At 46.6% G+C, this 17,753-nt stretch overlaps 1 protein-coding gene across 1 annotated transcript; it reads left to right on the top strand.

The window, feature by feature from the left end:
- Positions 1–278: 278 nt before the first annotated feature.
- On the top strand, positions 279–15,650 carry LOC311102468 (atlastin-1-like; the record flags this gene model as incomplete). The annotated part of the gene is made up of 15 exons (XM_084143825.1): positions 279–338; positions 3,246–3,496; positions 3,953–4,087; positions 6,617–6,721; positions 9,841–9,891; positions 10,058–10,114; positions 11,156–11,248; positions 11,542–11,680; positions 12,048–12,175; positions 12,457–12,513; positions 12,600–12,671; positions 12,872–13,024; positions 14,310–14,588; positions 15,107–15,121; positions 15,525–15,650. Exons 1-15 carry the CDS (start codon positions 305–307, stop codon positions 15,648–15,650), a joined length of 1,695 nt encoding a protein of 564 aa, XP_083999951.1. The 5' UTR covers positions 279–304.
- Between the last annotated feature and the right edge of the window lie 2,103 nt (positions 15,651–17,753).

Below are 17,753 nucleotides of genomic sequence, written 5' to 3'. Positions count from 1 at the left end.
AATTACTCTCTCTGTCTGATAAATGATGTGCAACTACCGCCACCTAGCGATGTAAGCGAGCAAGCAACTGTAACCACTAACGTCCAGAAAAACAGAACAACGAAAAACATCGAAACAGCACCCCCTGGCGGCTGATACAAATACTGCACACCCAACCAACTCCCGTCGGCTTCAGCGTCCTCCCTTTGATGAGCATCCTCCTCCGTGTCGGTTTTGAAGAGGTCCTCCCTTAGCTGCTCCCGTGTGTGTCTACATGACAGCCGCTTAGGTTCTCACGTACAGTCAAACAGAAAGGAACAACACCATGGCGAGAAACCGTAAAGACAGAGACAGCTGGGGTGAGTGGTTAATAATTATGAAGATGACTAAATTGGTCCTCTCTAGACGCACATAAAAATGGGTGCGCTATTTAGCCTATTTCATGTAGCCTAGGCTAGGGAAAGTCTCAGCAATGCAGCTGATCAGATGTTTGTGCGTTAATCATGATGAAGCAGTCGTTGCAATTTGCATGTTGTTGTCAGAACAAACCGTTATATCTATTGAATGCTCAACCGTCGCAAAAACGCTGGCCTGGACCAGACACAACCAAACCCCGTTCAGCTGCTCAACTAATATAAACACAAGCCAAGCATCTATTCTATTCTATTCTGTTCTATTCACTCTAGTCTACAGGCCAATGGATCGTCTGTCTGAGCATCCCCGCACCCTTTAGAATGATTATGGCACAGAATAACGAACGACAGCAATTCAAACACAATGCTAGAATTAACCAGTGTTAGCGAGATTTGATTTACAGGCCTAGGCCCTTACCGAAATAACTGTCAAGGCGGTGCCAAAGTGGGTATGGGTGGACTTGAGGCAAACAGATGGCATCATCCTGACCGTTACATTTCACTCTGCTACTGTATGTATGTCTCTGCTTTCTGATTGGTGTTCATCTCATATCTGTTTGATAAACACCAATTGTGCCATACCATTTGGGTCTGTTATCACATAGTAAAAATGAGCTTGCTAATGAACCATCATCGTTAGACATACTAAGAGTCATAGATATAGAAAGAATCCTGCTATATTGTCTATGCCAAAGAGCTGTCAGGCATTCAACATAATGTAGCCTATTATGATAGCTAGAATGACTGGTTTGGAAGCTACAGAGTGACATAGAATGCTCCCGAGTGGCGCAGTGGTCTAAGGCACTGCATCGCAGTGCTAGCTGTGCCACTAGAGATCCTGGTTCGAATCCAGGCTCTGTCGTTGCCGGCCGCGACCGGGAGACCCATGGGGCGGCGCGCACAATTGGCCCAGCGTCGTCCAGGGTAGGGGAGGGAATGGCCGGCAGGGGATGTAGCTCAGTTGGTAGAGCATGGCGTTTGCAACGCCAGGGTTGTGGGTTCGATAAAATAATGTATGCACTCACTAACTGTAAGTCGCTCTGGATAAGAGCGTCTGCTAAATGACTAAAATGTAAATGTAAAAATGAATGGTGTTGTTTATTACCAGAGAGAGTTGAGCAGCTATGAGCACTGACCCAGTACATTTACAGAGTAGACCCCTAGACCATACTCTGCTGATGTCTGAAGCTGCTCTGTAGCAGAAGTCAAGGAGCAGCTAGTCTGGAAGTTGGGGGTTGTGTCCCAAATTACACCCTATTCCCTATATAGTGCACTACTTTTGACCAGGTAATGCACTACATCATAGGGTGCCATTTGGGATGATACCTTGATGTGGCGATACCTGTTGTTTTAGGACAGGCATCATTGCTTTGCTTTGGCCTTTGTTAGTGAGAATAAATAAATGCACCAGTCCAGACCTGAGAAACATAGGAGGACAGGACTGTTTACATGATTAACTGTGTTCTGCACTCTGCATTCATTTTAATGCCCCAAAATGGTCTCTTCCTTTCCCTTAGTCAATGTTGTATTTAATGACTCTTGCCATGTTTGTTATTATGTCATCTTATACAAATAGAGCTTGGAGTGTTGTGGGCGATAAGATATATAGGGATGTAGCTCAGTTGGTAGAGCATGGTGTTTGCAACGCCAGGGTTGTGGGTTCGATTCCCACGGGGGGGGGGGGGGGGGGGGGGGGGCAGTATGAAAAATAAAATAATGTATGCAACTGTAAGTGGCTCTGGATAAGAGCGTCTGCTAAATGACTAAAATGTAAATGTAAAATGTAAATATATCCTTTGGTTTTCTCTGAGAGAGATAGTAGGCGTTCTATCTGTCAACTCTTCTCTGTGTTAACAGCCTGCTAACGCAAGAGTTTACTTCAAGGGAAGAAAATGATTCAATGTTGTCTATTGCCAACCACACACACACCGATAAACAGACAGCCACCATATCGTCACTGTGTGCCCCTCTGTCTTTTCCCTGTGAGCAGACTAGCTAGGATTTTGTGGCCTACACAGCCATTAGGTCTCTGGAGACTGTGGAGAGGCAGACAGATTGCAGGCAGACTGAGTCACTGCTTGCCCGGAAAGGAAAGCAAAGCAAAGCTCTCTCTCTCTCTCTCTCTCTCTCTCTCTCTCTCTCTCTCTCTCTCTCTCTCTCTCTCTCTCTCTCTCTCTCTCTCTCTCTCTCTCTCTCTCTCTCTCTCTCTCTCTCTCAGCGGCAATCCTCTGTTCTGAAGTGAACCAATGCTTAACTTGAATCATTACTGGATTTAACATCTCGCTCAGCTACAGTATGGTGGAGTCCCAAATAACACCCTATTCCCTATATAGTGCACTACTTTTGACCAGGGCCCAGTCTATATAGGGAATAGGGTGCCATTTGGGACACAGTTTATGTGATGAGATGATACTGATCTGTTAACCACCGGGTAGATAGCTGGTTTTACATTTACATGTACATTTTAGTCATTTTAGCAGACGCTCTTATCCAGAGCCACTTACAGTTAGTGAGTGCATACATTTTTCATATGGTATTAACAAGCCTTTAACATTGCCTGTCATTTACTAAAAAGCTATTGAGATATCCATATTTTAATTAAAATTCATAGAAACTGTGTATATTTGTCTGTAAACTAGTCAATCATCCATTTTGTGTGCTTTGATGACATCATCCTCTTTGCAGCTTATTCCTCCTCCCTCTGGGTAAAGTCTGTCCCCATTTCCCCTCTAACCCTGAGGAAGGTATTGGGTGCTGAAACGTTGGTTCCCTAATAAATCAGACGCACGTGAAAGCATTATGGGATGTGCAACATTCTTTAATTTGTACTCTTCCTCCCGTGTCACGTCACAGGGTCCTTCACAGACAAAGCCACCTACGACTGGAGCTCAGAGGAGGAGGAGCCTGATGGAAGGGCGCGGCCCATCCAGGTGCTTGTTGTCAAGGACGACCACACCTTTGAGCTGGACGAGGCGGCGCTGAGCCGGATCCTATTGGCCGAAGAGGTCCACAACAGGGAGGTGGTGGCCATATCTGTGGCCGGGGCGTTCCGCAAGGGAAAGTCCTTCCTCATGGACTTCATGCTGCGCTACATGTACAGCCAGGTGAGTTCAAAGGTCATGCTTGTGTAACCGATGGGGGATCGGTAACCTCACTCTCCTCAGCTTGAAATTTCTCCATCCACGCTGCGGAAATGCTAGCTTTTTTGGTGGCGCAGTTGGCTAAGATGTTAGGGAGGTCACTTGTGTTTGTGAGACAGAGGTCCAGAGATCCAGTCTCTGTGTGAGCTGGTGAGGAAGGAAGCGATACTGTTAAGTGACGCCTGTCACTCTTGGTTTTGTGTTCATATCTCTTGACCCGGCTACGACCCATCCCTCAGCATGTAAGAGACCATCTGTAATTAAACTTTGCATCAGTGTGCTGCATTGGGCATAATGTGATGATTGAGGTTATGATGTGTGTTACTGTTTTAAGGTTTTGTGACTAATAATAGCCAATAATTGGTCCAAGAAGCATTGATCTGTGTTGTATTTCTCTCTGTATCTAATCTATATCCCCAGGCGTCTGAGGAGTGGCTGGGGGAGGCAGAGGAGCCTCTGACAGGATTCTCCTGGAGGGGTGGATCTGAGAGGGAGACCACAGGCATTCAGATCTGGAGCGAAGTCTTTCTGGTGGACAAGCCAGATGGACGCAAGGTACCAGATCCTCACCTTTGACCTGTATTCACGGGACTGCGTCTCAAACGGCACCCTATTCCCTACATACAGTGCCTTCGGAAAGTATTCAGACCCCTTGACTTTTTCCACACTTTGTTACGTTACAGCCTTATTCTAAAATTGATGAAATAATCCTCAGCAATCGGCACACAATACCCCATAATGACACAGCGAAAATAGGTTTTTAGAAATTTTTGCAAATGTATAAAAAATGAAAACTCACATTTACATAAGTATTCAGACCCTTTGCTATGAGACTCGAAATTGAGCTCAGGTGCATCTCGTTTCCATTGATCATCCTTGAGATGTTTCTACAACATGATTGGAGTCCACCTGTGGTAGATTTCATTGATTGGAGATGATTTGGAAAGGCACACACCTGTCTATATAAGGTCCCACAGTTGACAGTGCATGTCAGAGCAAAACCCAAGCCATGAGGTTGAAGGAATTGTCCGTAGAGCTCAGAGACAGGATTGTGTCGAGGCACAGATCTGGGGAAGGGTACCAAAACATTTCTGCAGCATTGAAGGTCCCCATGAACACAGTGGCCTCCATCATTCTTAAATGGAAGAAGTTTGGAACCACCAAGACTCTTCCTAGAGCTGGCCGCCCGGCCAAACTGAGGAATCGGGGAAGAAGGGCCTTAGTCAGAGAGGTGACCAAGAACCCGATGGTCACTCTGACAGAGCTCCAGAGTTCCTCTGTGGAGATGGGAGAACCTTCCAGAAGGACAACCATCTCTGCAGCACTCCACCAATCAGGCCTTTATGGTAGAGTGGCCAGACGGAAACCACTCCTCAGTAAAAGGCACATGACAGCCCACTTGGAGTTTGCCAAAAGGCACCTAAAGACTTTCAGACCATGAGAAACAAGATTCTCTGGTCTGATGAAATCAAGATGAAACTATTTGGCCTGAATGTCAAGCGTCACGTCTGGAGGAAACCTGGCACCATCCCTACGGTGAAGCATGGTGGTGGCAGCATCATGCTGTGGGGATGTTTTTCAGCGGCAGGGACTGGGAGACTCGTCAGGATCGAGGCAAAGATGAACGGAGCAAAGTACAGAGAGATCCTTGATGAAAACCTGCTCCAGAGCGCTCAGGACCTCTGACTGGGGCGAAGGTTCACCTTCCAACAGGACAACGACCCTAAGCACACAGCCAAGACAACGCAGGAGTGGCTTCGGAAACAAGTCTCTGAATGTCCTTAAGTGGCCCAGCCAGAGCCCGGACTTGAACCCGATCAAATATCTCTGTGCAGCAACGCTCCCCATCCAACCTGACAGAGCTTGAGAGGATCTGCAGAGAAGAATGGGAGAAACTCCCCAAATACAGGTGCGCCAAGCTTGTAGCGTCATACTCAAGAAGACTTGAGGCTGTAATTGCTGCCAAAGGTGCTTCAACAAAGTACTGAGTAAAGGGTTTGAATGCTTATGTAAATGTGATATTTCATTTATTTTTTTATAAAATAGCAAATATATATATATATATATATATATATATATATATATATATATATATATTTTAATTTTTTTTTAACTGTTTTTGCATTGTCATTATGGGGTATTGCGTGTAGATTGATGAGGGGGAAAAAACAATTTAATTAATTTTAGAATAAGGCTGTAACGTATCAAAATGTGGAAAAAGTCAAGGGGTCTGTATACTTTCCGAAGGCACTGTAGTGCACTACTTTTGACCAGAGCCCTATGGGTAAATTCGGTATGACGACCTCAGTTAGAGGCCCAATCTATGATATCTACAGACGTTTTTGATCATCGTAGTCAGGGATGGGCCCGCTCAGTGGAACTCAGTCGGGGTCTCAACTTACTGTTGAGAGTTAGAATAGTAGAATACACCAGGTGCCATTTATTTAATGGGGTTGTGTGCATCAGCAGTTTTTCTCTTGTTGTCAGTCACTGATCGGCACTTAATTAGCTCATGTCAGCTACATTTTTTAGATTGGTAAGTTAGTCTAGCGGCCAGCTATCTAAACCTGTAGTAATCATGCAAATATTTCTCTCCGCCCCATTGCAAAATGTGTAGAATTGCAGAAAGCTTGGTCTAAAACTGCAACATTTTCTCTACGCCCCATGGCAAAATGTGTAGAATTGCAGGAAATGAACTGTAAATCTTCAGTTTTGTCTCTCCTGTTAAACTGCAATAACATTAACACTGATGAATGAAGAGTTATGCTCTCCTGTTAAACTGATGAATGAAGAGTTATGCTCTCCTGTTAAACTGATGAATGAAGAGTTATGCTCTCCTGTTAAACTGATGAATGAAGAGTTATGCTCTCCTGTTAAACTGATGAATGAAGAGTTATGCTCTCCTGTTAAACTGATGAATGAAGAGGTATGCTCTCCTGTTAAACTGATGAATGAAGAGTTATGCTCTCCTGTTAAACTGATGAATGAAGAGGTATGTTCTCCTGTTAAACTGATGAATGAAGAATTATGCTCTCCTGTTAAACTGATGAATGAAGAGTTATGCTCTCCTGTCTCGTCCCTCAGGTGGCAGTTCTACTGATGGATACTCAGGGAACGTTTGACAGCCAGTCAACGTTGAGGGATTCAGCCACTGTGTTTGCACTAAGCACTATGATCAGCTCCATGCAGGTACAGTACATTGGCTTTGGCCCTAACGACCCGGCTGTCTTAACAGGTACAGTGGCTTTGGCCCTAACGACCCCGCTGTCTTAACAGGTACAGTGGCTTTGGCCCTAACGACCCCGCTGTCTTAACAGGTACAGTGGCTTTGGCCCTAACGACCCCGCTGTCTTAACAGGTACAGTGGCTTTGGCCCTAACGACCCCGCTGTCTTAACAGGTACAGTGGCTTTGGCCCTAACGACCCCGCTGTCTTAACAGGTACAGTGGTTTTGGCCCTAACGACCCCGCTGTCTTAACAGGTACAGTGGCTTTGGCCCTAACGACCCCGCTGTCTTAACAGGTACAGTGGCTTTGGCCCTAACGACCCGGCTGTCTTAACAGGTACAGTGGCTTTGGCCCTAACGACCCGGCTGTCTTAACAGGTACAGTGGCTTTGGCCCTAACGACCCCGCTGTCTTAACAGGGACAGTGGCTTTGGCCCTAACGACCCCGCTGTCTTAACAGGTACAGTGGCTTTGGCCCTAACGACCCCGCTGTCTTAACAGGTACAGTGGCTTTGGCCCTAACGACCCCGCTGTCTTAACAGGTACAGTGGTTTTGGCCCTAACGACCCCGCTGTCTTAACAGGGACAGTGGCTTTGGCCCTAACGACCCCGCTGTCTTAACAGGTACAGTGGCTTTGGCCCTAACGACCCCGCTGTCTTAACAGGTACAGTGGCTTTGGCCCTAACGACCCGCTGTCTTAACAGGTACAGTGGCTTTGGCCCTAACGACCCGCTGTCTTAACAGGTACAGTGGTTTTGGCCCTAACGACCCCGCTGTCTTAACAGGTACAGTGGTTTTGGCCCTAACGACCCCGCTGTCTTAACAGGGACAGTGGCTTTGGCCCTAACGACCCCGCTGTCTTAACAGGTACAGTGGCTTTGGCCCTAACGACCCCGCTGTCTTAACAGGTACAGTGGCTTTGGCCCTAACGACCCGCTGTCTTAACAGGTACAGTGGTTTTGGCCCTAACGACCCCGCTGTCTTAACAGGGACAGTGGCTTTGGCCCTAACGACCCCGCTGTCTTAACAGGTACAGTGGCTTTGGCCCTAACGACCCCGCTGTCTTAACAGGTACAGTGGCTTTGGCCCTAACGACCCCGCTGTCTTAACAGGTACAGTGGCTTTGGCCCTAACGACCCCGCTGTCTTAACAGGTACAGTGGCTTTGGCCCTAACGACCCCGCTGTCTTAACAGGTACAGTGGTTTTGGCCCTAACGACCCCGCTGTCTTAACAGGTACAGTGGCTTTGGCCCTAACGACCCCGCTGTCTTAACAGGTACAGTGGCTTTGGCCCTAACGACCCGGCTGTCTTAACAGGTACAGTGGCTTTGGCCCTAACGACCCGGCTGTCTTAACAGGTACAGTGGCTTTGGCCCTAACGACCCCGCTGTCTTAACAGGGACAGTGGCTTTGGCCCTAACGACCCCGCTGTCTTAACAGGTACAGTGGCTTTGGCCCTAACGACCCCGCTGTCTTAACAGGTACAGTGGCTTTGGCCCTAACGACCCCGCTGTCTTAACAGGTACAGTGGTTTTGGCCCTAACGACCCCGCTGTCTTAACAGGGACAGTGGCTTTGGCCCTAACGACCCCGCTGTCTTAACAGGTACAGTGGCTTTGGCCCTAACGACCCCGCTGTCTTAACAGGTACAGTGGCTTTGGCCCTAACGACCCGCTGTCTTAACAGGTACAGTGGCTTTGGCCCTAACGACCCGCTGTCTTAACAGGTACAGTGGTTTTGGCCCTAACGACCCCGCTGTCTTAACAGGTACAGTGGTTTTGGCCCTAACGACCCCGCTGTCTTAACAGGGACAGTGGCTTTGGCCCTAACGACCCCGCTGTCTTAACAGGTACAGTGGCTTTGGCCCTAACGACCCCGCTGTCTTAACAGGTACAGTGGCTTTGGCCCTAACGACCCGCTGTCTTAACAGGTACAGTGGTTTTGGCCCTAACGACCCCGCTGTCTTAACAGGGACAGTGGCTTTGGCCCTAACGACCCCGCTGTCTTAACAGGTACAGTGGCTTTGGCCCTAACGACCCCGCTGTCTTAACAGGTACAGTGGCTTTGGCCCTAACGACCGTGTCTTAACAGGTACAGTGGTTTTGGCCCTAACGACCCCGCTGTCTTAACAGGTACAGTGGCTTTGGCCCTAACGACCCCGCTGTCTTAACAGGTACAGTGGTTTTGGCCCTAACGACCCCGCTGTCTTAACAGGTACAGTGGCTTTGGCCCTAACGACCCCGCTGTCTTAACAGGTACAGTGGCTTTGGCCCTAACGACCCCGCTGTCTTAACAGGTACAGTGGCTTTGGCCCTAACGACCCCGCTGTCTTAACAGGTACAGTGGCTTTGGCCCTAACGACCCCGCTGTCTTAACAGGTACAGTGGCTTTGGCCCTAACGACCCCGCTGTCTTAACAGGTACAGTGGCTTTGGCCCTAACGACCCCGCTGTCTTAACAAGTACAGTGGCTTTGGCCCTAACGACCCCGCTGTCTTAACAGGTACAGTGGCTTTGGCCCTAACGACCCCGCTGTCTTAACAGGTACAGTGGCTTTGGCCCTAACGACCCCGCTGTCTTAACAGGTACAGTGGCTTTGGCCCTAACGACCCCGCTGTCTTAACAGGTACAGTGGCTTTGGCCCTAACGACCCCGCTGTCTTAACAGGTACAGTGGCTTTGGCCCTAACGACCCCGCTGTCTTAACAGGTACAGTGGCTTTGGCCCTAACGACCCCGCTGTCTTAACAGGTACAGTGGCTTTGGCCCTAACGACCCCGCTGTCTTAACAGGTACAGTGGCTTTGGCCCTAACGACCCCGCTGTCTTAACAGGTACAGTGGCTTTGGCCCTAACGACCCCGCTGTCTTAACAGGTACAGTGGCTTTGGCCCTAACGACCCCGCTGTCTTAACAGGTACAGTGGTTTTGGCCCTAACGACCCCGCTGTCTTAACAGGTACAGTGGTTTTGGCCCTAACGACCCCACTGTCTTTGAACATAAATAATGACATTGCTTGGAGACCTTGACAATGGTAGACCTTCTGTGCCAAAACATGTTGGAGTAGAAACGTGTTCTTGTTTCGCAGGTGTACAACATCTCCCAGAATGTGCAGGAGGATGATCTTCAACACTTGCAGGTAAGTAGACGGATTGATTACATCACCTACAGTATGACTGAGGTATTTCACTGTGGAGACACTCAGATAGATGATGACTGTTTCTCTAAACAAATGCACTCTACTTTAAACTCCTGATCAATATAGAATATTTATGTCTTGTCCTGTCTCTTCGTGGCGTTTGTAGCTCTTCACTGAGTATGGCAGACTAGCCATGGAGGAGACGTTCCTTAAACCATTCCAGGTAGGACACGCTCCCCTTTCTGTTATTGAGTTTCAGGCTGACCACTGCACTGACGTTCGTGAAACAGAATGTGAGCTCGCGAGAGCAGGCTGGTTTAACGAGGCTGATTCAGTTCACCGGAAGGCTGGTTTAACAAGGCTTATCCAGTTTACCAGAATGCTGGTTTAATGAGGTTGATTCAGTTTACCAGAAGGCTGGTTTAATGAGGTTGATTCAGTTTACCAGAATGCTGGTTTAATGAGGTTGATTCAGTTTACCAGAATTCTGGTTTAATGAGGTTGATTCAGTTTACCAGAATGCTGGTTTAATGAGGTTGATTCAGTTTACCAGAATGCTGGTTTAATGAGGTTGATTCAGTTTACCAGAATGCTGGTTTAATGAGGCTGATTCAGTTTACCAGAAGGCTGGTTTAATGAGGCTGATTCAGTTTACCAGAAGGCTGGTTTAATGAGGTTGATTCAGTTTACCAGAATGCTGGTTTAATGAGGCTGATTCAGTTTATCAGAAGACTGGTTTAACTCAAGCTGGTTTAACGAGGCTGATTCAGTTTACCAGAATGCTGGTTTAATGAGGTTGATTCAGTTTACCAGAATGCTGGTTTAATGAGGCTGATTCAGTTTACCAGAATGCTGGTTTAATGAGGTTGATTCAGTTTACCAGAATGCTGGTTTAATGAGGCTCATTCAGTTTACCAGAAGACTGGTTTAACTCAAGCTGGTTTAACGAGGCTGATTCAGTTTACCAGAAGACTGGTTTAACGAGGCTGATTCAGTTTACCAGAAGGCTGGTTTAAGTCCGACTGGTTTAATGAGGCTGATTCAGTTTACCAGAAGGCTGGTTTAACTCCGACTGGTTTAACAAGGCTGATTCAGTTTACCAGAAGGCTGGTTTAACTCAGACTGGTTTAATGAGGCTGATTCACCAGAGCAGGAACTATTTAGGTCCTATTTACTTTGGTAGCTTCTTGCTGTTAGAGACTTTCCTTGCTAATGGTTTGCCACTGCACCGTAACTTAGTGAACCCATGTCTGTATTGTTCCAGTCCATGATATTCCTGGTCCGGGACTGGAGTTTTCCCTACGAGTTTGGCTACGGACAGGAAGGAGGCATGAAGTTCCTGGAGAAGAGACTCAAGGTCAGAGGTCACAGATGAACAATGATTATAATGGTTCATATAAAGATGACAACAACAAGAAGAGTTATATTAACACAGTGTCGTTAATTGAAACCAAAAGGCTGCTATTTATGCGACATGATCATGTTAGATATAATAATAATACTAATAATAATACTAATATAAGAAGACACTTTAATCCAAACAAACATACAGATCCCTGTAATCCCCTGCGGGAATTGAACCCATGACCTTGGCATTGGTAGCAGTACCCTGTTACCAACTGAGCGTGTGTCTGTGGTTCTGTGTTCTAGATCTCAGAGAACCAGCACGAGGAGCTGCAGAACGTTCGTAAACACATCCACTCCTGCTTCACCAATATCTCCTGCTTCCTGATGCCCCACCCCGGACTGAAAGTGGCCACCAACCCCAACTTCGACGGCAGACTCAAAGGTACAATACATATTTTGGCATCTTGGTGGTCTTAAAACAAATAATAATAATAATAATAAGCCATTTAGCAGACGCTTTTATCCAAAGCGACTTACAGACACACCTTGGGATGACAACAGACTAATCCCATTGATGAATTTAAAGCACACTCAAGTAAGATGTTCCTTTGATGAAATTTCATATGAATTCTGAAATGTTCACAGCATGACAAGAAGTGTGTTTTTGTATAGCCCTCCTCTTCAGCTAATGTTGCCTCTCCCTGACCTGTGTGCAGAGGGTCGCTGGTTCACGCCCAGCTCGAGGCAGGACCGGTTACATAACTACCCTACCATTCTCCTAATCTCACTTCTCCCTGACCTGTGTTTAGAGATCGACCGCGAGTTCGTCAACAACCTGCAGATCCTGGTCCCGTGGCTGCTGAGTCCCAAGAACCTGGATGTCAAGGAGATCAACGGCAGCAACATCACCTGCAGAGGCCTGCTGGAGTACTTCAAGGTCTGAGCCTTAGATTTTAGCCTGGTTTTCAGATCTGTTTGTGCTGTCTTGCCAAGTCCTATTGTTGTTGTCAGGAGTTAACAAGACGGCACAAACAGATCTGGCACCAGGCTACTTGAATTTGGTATGGTTAAACAATGTGCATCGAGGTACCAGTTTCAGTGTAGTGAATGCTTCAACCACCCAGTGAAAATAATGATATTGAAATGTTGTTAAGTAATGTTGGTGTTTGTAGATGACGATTCCCCCCCTCCCCCCCCTCCCCACCCCACCCCCCCCAGGCATACATCAAAATCTACCAGGGGGAGGAGCTGCCACACCCAAAATCCATGTTGCAGGTACACAGTGTCTTGTGTTTATCTTTCTGCCGTCATTATAATGCATCACCTGATGAATATAACATGTGCTGTGTGTTGTTCCTCAGGCCACAGCAGAGGCCAACAACCTCGCGGCGGTGGCAGCAGCCAGGGACCTGTATAACAAGAAGATGGAGCAGGTGACAAAAGACAGAGCTGTGTTCTGTTACGGACCTATCCGGGCTTATCTCCAATTCTAATGCCTTCCTGAGACCTACTGTTGTGTCCCCCTGTACTGTAGTCATTCTCCTGAAGAGTGAATGCTCAATTTCACCCCCCCCCTCCTCCTCCTCTTTCTCCTCCCCCTCTCCCCCCTCCATTCCTCCCCCTCTCTCCCCAGGTGTGTGGTGGGGACCGGCCCTTCCTGGCCCCAGCAGAGCTCCAGGCCAGACACAGTGACATCAGAGAGGAAGCCCTCCAGGTGTTCCGGGGGGTCAAGAAGATGGGAGGGGAGGAGTTCAGCCGACGCTACCTGCTACAGCTGGAGGGAGAGGTATGTCACAGGTGGGATCTGAACCCCCTGTCTCTCGCTCGGGAAACCAACCAGCTGGAGGGAGAGGTATGTCACAGGTGGGATCTGAACCCCCTGTCTCTCGCTCGGGAAACCAACGTGTTTCTTAACCATTAGCCCAATAAATTGGAAGTTGGGTGCTACCTGCGAGTCCAACTCACCTCCGATATAGTCACCCACCCTTTTTTTGCGGCATGTAATGACAACAACCTATCGGAATACATACAGTACCTATATAATGTCTACACACCCCCTTTAACTTTTTTTCATATTTTGTTGTCGGTGCCTCAGTGCATTTATAGAAGGATTTTCCTCACTTATCTACACACCATACTCTACACTTTAAAGGGGATTTTTGTTTTAATTGTGAAAAATTATATAAAAAATACAAAACTGAAATATCATAGTTGGAAAGGTCTGAGTTAATACTTGGTGGAAGCACCGTTGGCAGTAATTACAGCTGTGAGTCTGTTGGGATAGGTCTCCACCCCCCTCTGAGTTAATACTTGGTGGAAGCACCGTTGGCAGTAATTACATGCTGAAAGGTGAACTTCCATCCCAGTTTCAGCTTTCTTGCAGAGGGCAGCAGCTTTTCCTCAAGGACTTTTCTGTACATTGCTCCATTAATTTTCTGTTCTATCCTGATCAGAAACTTCTCCATAACGTGGTGCTGCCACCACCATGCTTCACAGTAGGGACGGTGATGTGCCATGTTGGGTTCGTGCCAAACGTAACGCTTTTGCATTTAGGCCAAAAAGTTCCGTTTTTGTTTCATCAGACCACAAATGGCTAAAGAATCTCCTGAGTATTTCTTTGCATCCCTCAAACAGGATTCCAGGTGGGCTTCCTTCTGGCCACGCTACGGCTTCCTCGAGTAATGGCTTCCTTCTGGCCACGCTACTTTACATGGCAGGTTTATGGAGTGCTTGGGACATTGTTGTCACGTGCACACTTTGACCAGTCTTGGTCAATAAAAGCCTGTAGCTCTTTCAAAGTTGCCATTGGATTCTTGGTAGCCTCTCTGATCAGTCTCCTATATAAATACAATGAAATAAATTAAATAAAGACTACATATGTCGAGTCAATCGCGAAATTACCTTTAAATTATAATTCTGCTGTAGTGCTCAAACTGACCCCCCCCCCCCCCTAAAATACATCTGTGTCTGGGACCCCCCCTCCCCTCCCCTCCCCTCCCCTCCTAAATACATATTTCTAGAGTAGCACTGTGGCAAATGGAACCGATCCCCAATAACCAACCCTGTTTCAGGTGGACGAGGTGTTCGTCCAGTACATCAAGCACAACGACTCCAAGAACATCTTCCACGCCGCACGTACCCCGGCCACGCTGTTCGTGGTCATCTTCATCATGTACGTGGCGGCGGGGATCACGGGCTTCGTGGGGGTCGACATCATCGCCAGCGTGTGTAATATGATTCTGGGGCTGACGCTGATCACCCTGTGTACCTGGGCCTACATCCGCTACTCTGGGGAGTACCGTGAGCTGGGGCAGGTCATCGACCAGGTGGCTGGAGCACTCTGGGACCAGGTAGGTGCTGTGTCCCAAATAGCACCTTATGCCAGGGCTACGGTGTCCATTTTAGGACATCCTCAGCCTCATACCTCACCCATCATTGAGTCAAATCTCACTCCTTCTTGAGGGGATTGACTCAAAGAAGGAAACGGAATGACTCAAGGAGGGGTGAGGTTTGAGGCTGAGGATGTCCTGAAATGGACACCGTACGTGCGCTCTATTAAAATGTGTGTTATCATATAGATGTGTGTACCATAAAGTGATTAAAGGTTTGAGGACTCCTAAACCACAGGGATCCTCACAGTTTTAACTAGTATATAAATACGTTATAGAGCATCTAAACCACTAGGTGGCGACATACAACACATTTTACTGTGTTGAACAAATCTGGGAATAATCACAACGTGTACGTCTTTTAGAGTTTGGGCTGAAGGAAACATTTCAAACATGTAAATATTCATATTACATTTGATTTATTTTATTATTTGTCTAAGACTGTGTTTGTTTTTGTTTTTCTCTATGTTTTGCAACAGGGAAGCACAAATGAGGTGAGTGGGGAGTTGTGTTCTCAGTCAGTCAGTGTAGTCCATAGAGATAGAAAGAGGACTCCAGATGGATATAACCAGTTTTTTCCCATAATAGCACAGATACAAAGATAAGTCCTCTTTCTTCTCCATCTCTATGGTGTACTGTATGTTTCAATACGTCTGTCTATCTTGAGCATTCCAATATTGGTTAGTCTGAAATGTACCCTCTTCCTCTCCTGTTGTTCACAGGTTCTGTATAAGGCTAAATGTTTCCTAGGAAGTACTGTTTCCTGTACAGAGCCATATTGCACACATTTAGAACCAACGATCTTGAGCATTCCGACATTTCTTTTTTTTTAAAATGCCCCCCCTCTTCTTGGCCAGATAGTTACGATCCCCCTTTCCTCTCCTCTCCTTTCTCCAGGCGTTGTATAAGCTGTATAACGCTGCAGCCAATCACGGGCATCTGTACCACCACGCGTTCTCTGGTCCCCAGGCCCCCGGCGAGGAGGGGGAAGCCCCCGAGAAACCCACCAGGAAGAGGAACTGACTGGCTGACCTGATTTGGCTAGAGCACAGCAGGGACTGCTGGGTACCTCTTAAGTAGCATGATGGACAGAGAGGGGGGGGGGGGAGGCGGGGGAAGCATCCTCACACCCGCAGGGCACTCTTTTACTCTGGTATTGGCTAGGACCGGTCCAGCGATGGGTTCACTATTTTAAATCTAAATGTGGACAATGTAAACGTCCCAGAGGCAGTGGCACAATCTCCCTTTGATCTGGGGCGCTGCCCCCGTCAACAATGGGAATTTCACTTAGCATTGTCCTTCACTTGGAGGACATAAGTGCAGTAGAGTTACTTATAGTTTACGGCTGATTTTTATTGTCTTACGTCAGATAGCGTGACGGATGGCCGGCTGCACTGGTAGTTGGCAACGCGGTCCCGTTGGAAGAACGACGCCATCTGTCGGAAGACAATGCTGCTGATTTCACGAATAGGAGTTTACCTGATTACGCCATTTGAGGAGTGGTTTAAATGAAGTTGACCTCTGACCTGTAACTGACTGGTGGTCAATGTATATTGATTGTCATGTTTGATAAAGTTTAGTGCTTTTTCTCGTAAGAAAAGTATAATACCATGTTTGAAAACCAATGGATGCATCCCAAATGGAACACTATTCCAGGGAATTATGGGATCATTTTGGTCGCTGCCAGCGTCTTTGCTTAAAATATACATGTTTTCATCAGCATGGTAAATCGTCAGTGTCTACCATTTTAGTCTTGAGTCTGGTATATTTGTTAACATTTTGACATGTTTAGGGCTTGTACTTGTCCTGGCACTTTAAAGGAAAACTATATTTTGGTATTTGTTTCATTGGTACATTGTTGACATAGTCCAATGTTTTGCTTATCAGCAGTCAAGTTTTCAAGATATGTAACTTTCAAAATACTGAAATCATCCCCACCGTATGATGCATTATCATATGATGAAAAATTGCATCATACGGTGGGGATGATTTCTGATTTCATCATACGGTGGGGATGATTTCTGATTTCATCATACGGTGGGGATGATTTCTGATTTCATCATACGGTGGGGATGATTTCTGACTTCATCATACGGTGGGGATGATTTCTGATTTCATCATACGGGGGATGATTTAGTTTGTTTCTTTGTTTTTGAATATATAGGTACTGTGTGCCAGTATCGTGCAACTACAGTTTCATGCAGCACTCGGTCTTCCTCCCTTTAAGTTTACACGATGTCAGAGCGTCATACTGTGCACACAGAATTAATTAAATATAATAAAATATAGCTTATTGTATCTCTATGGTCACAAATTTAGACTGGAACAGAATTCACTGGCGGGAACGAGATAGTTACATTACATGTAGTGGAACTACTTCCCCCAACACAGAGAGTTAGTTATGGACCAGAGTGTAGTTTGTGATGGGACCGAAGCACCTTCAACTAATAGAGGTAGAGAATTATTCTAAACAGTTCAAAAGTTCACACTATCTATTACATGTATCACTTCATACTGGTCTGCTTCCTGCTCAGTTTGTTAAATAAATGCACTTCAAAACAGAAATGATGATCCTTTGAACTGGCGTGGCCTTTTGTGGGTGAGGGCTGGCTGGGGAAAATAGATGTTAGTCCATTGGACAGAAGAGAAAAGAGTGAGACCATTTGTTGTTGGTACACATTGAACGTTCTAGCAAAGCACTGGAACATTCAGAATCAGTTCTAGAACAACTGTGCTGGTCATTAATCTAGGAAGCCTAGTTATGAAATATCTTCATAGATTCCCCCCCCCCCTCTTACTAACCTGGTTTGTGCGGTCTTGCCAACTCCTGTGGTCCTTGTCACGCAACTGTGAACCATAGTAGTTGGCATGACAGCACAAACAGATCTGGGAGCAGGCTATGGTTGGGAAAGATCTTCATATATCTCTCCTCTGTACTTATTTAGGCTATTTGTCTGGACCACTGCATGCTAAAGAAAAAGGGGTATACTACAAAGCAGGATCAATAATAATAATAATAATAATAGTATGCCATTTAGCAGATGCTTTTATCCAATTTTTACGTATGGGTGGTCCCGGGGATCGAACCCACTACCTTGGCGTTACAAGCGCCGTGCTCTACCAGCT

This window comes from Coregonus lavaretus (genome assembly GCF_964263955.1).
Source record: "Coregonus lavaretus genome assembly, chromosome: 27".
In the NCBI taxonomy this organism is placed as follows: Eukaryota; Metazoa; Chordata; class Actinopteri; order Salmoniformes; family Salmonidae; genus Coregonus; species Coregonus lavaretus.
This window is presented reverse-complemented; position numbering and strand designations above follow the sequence as displayed.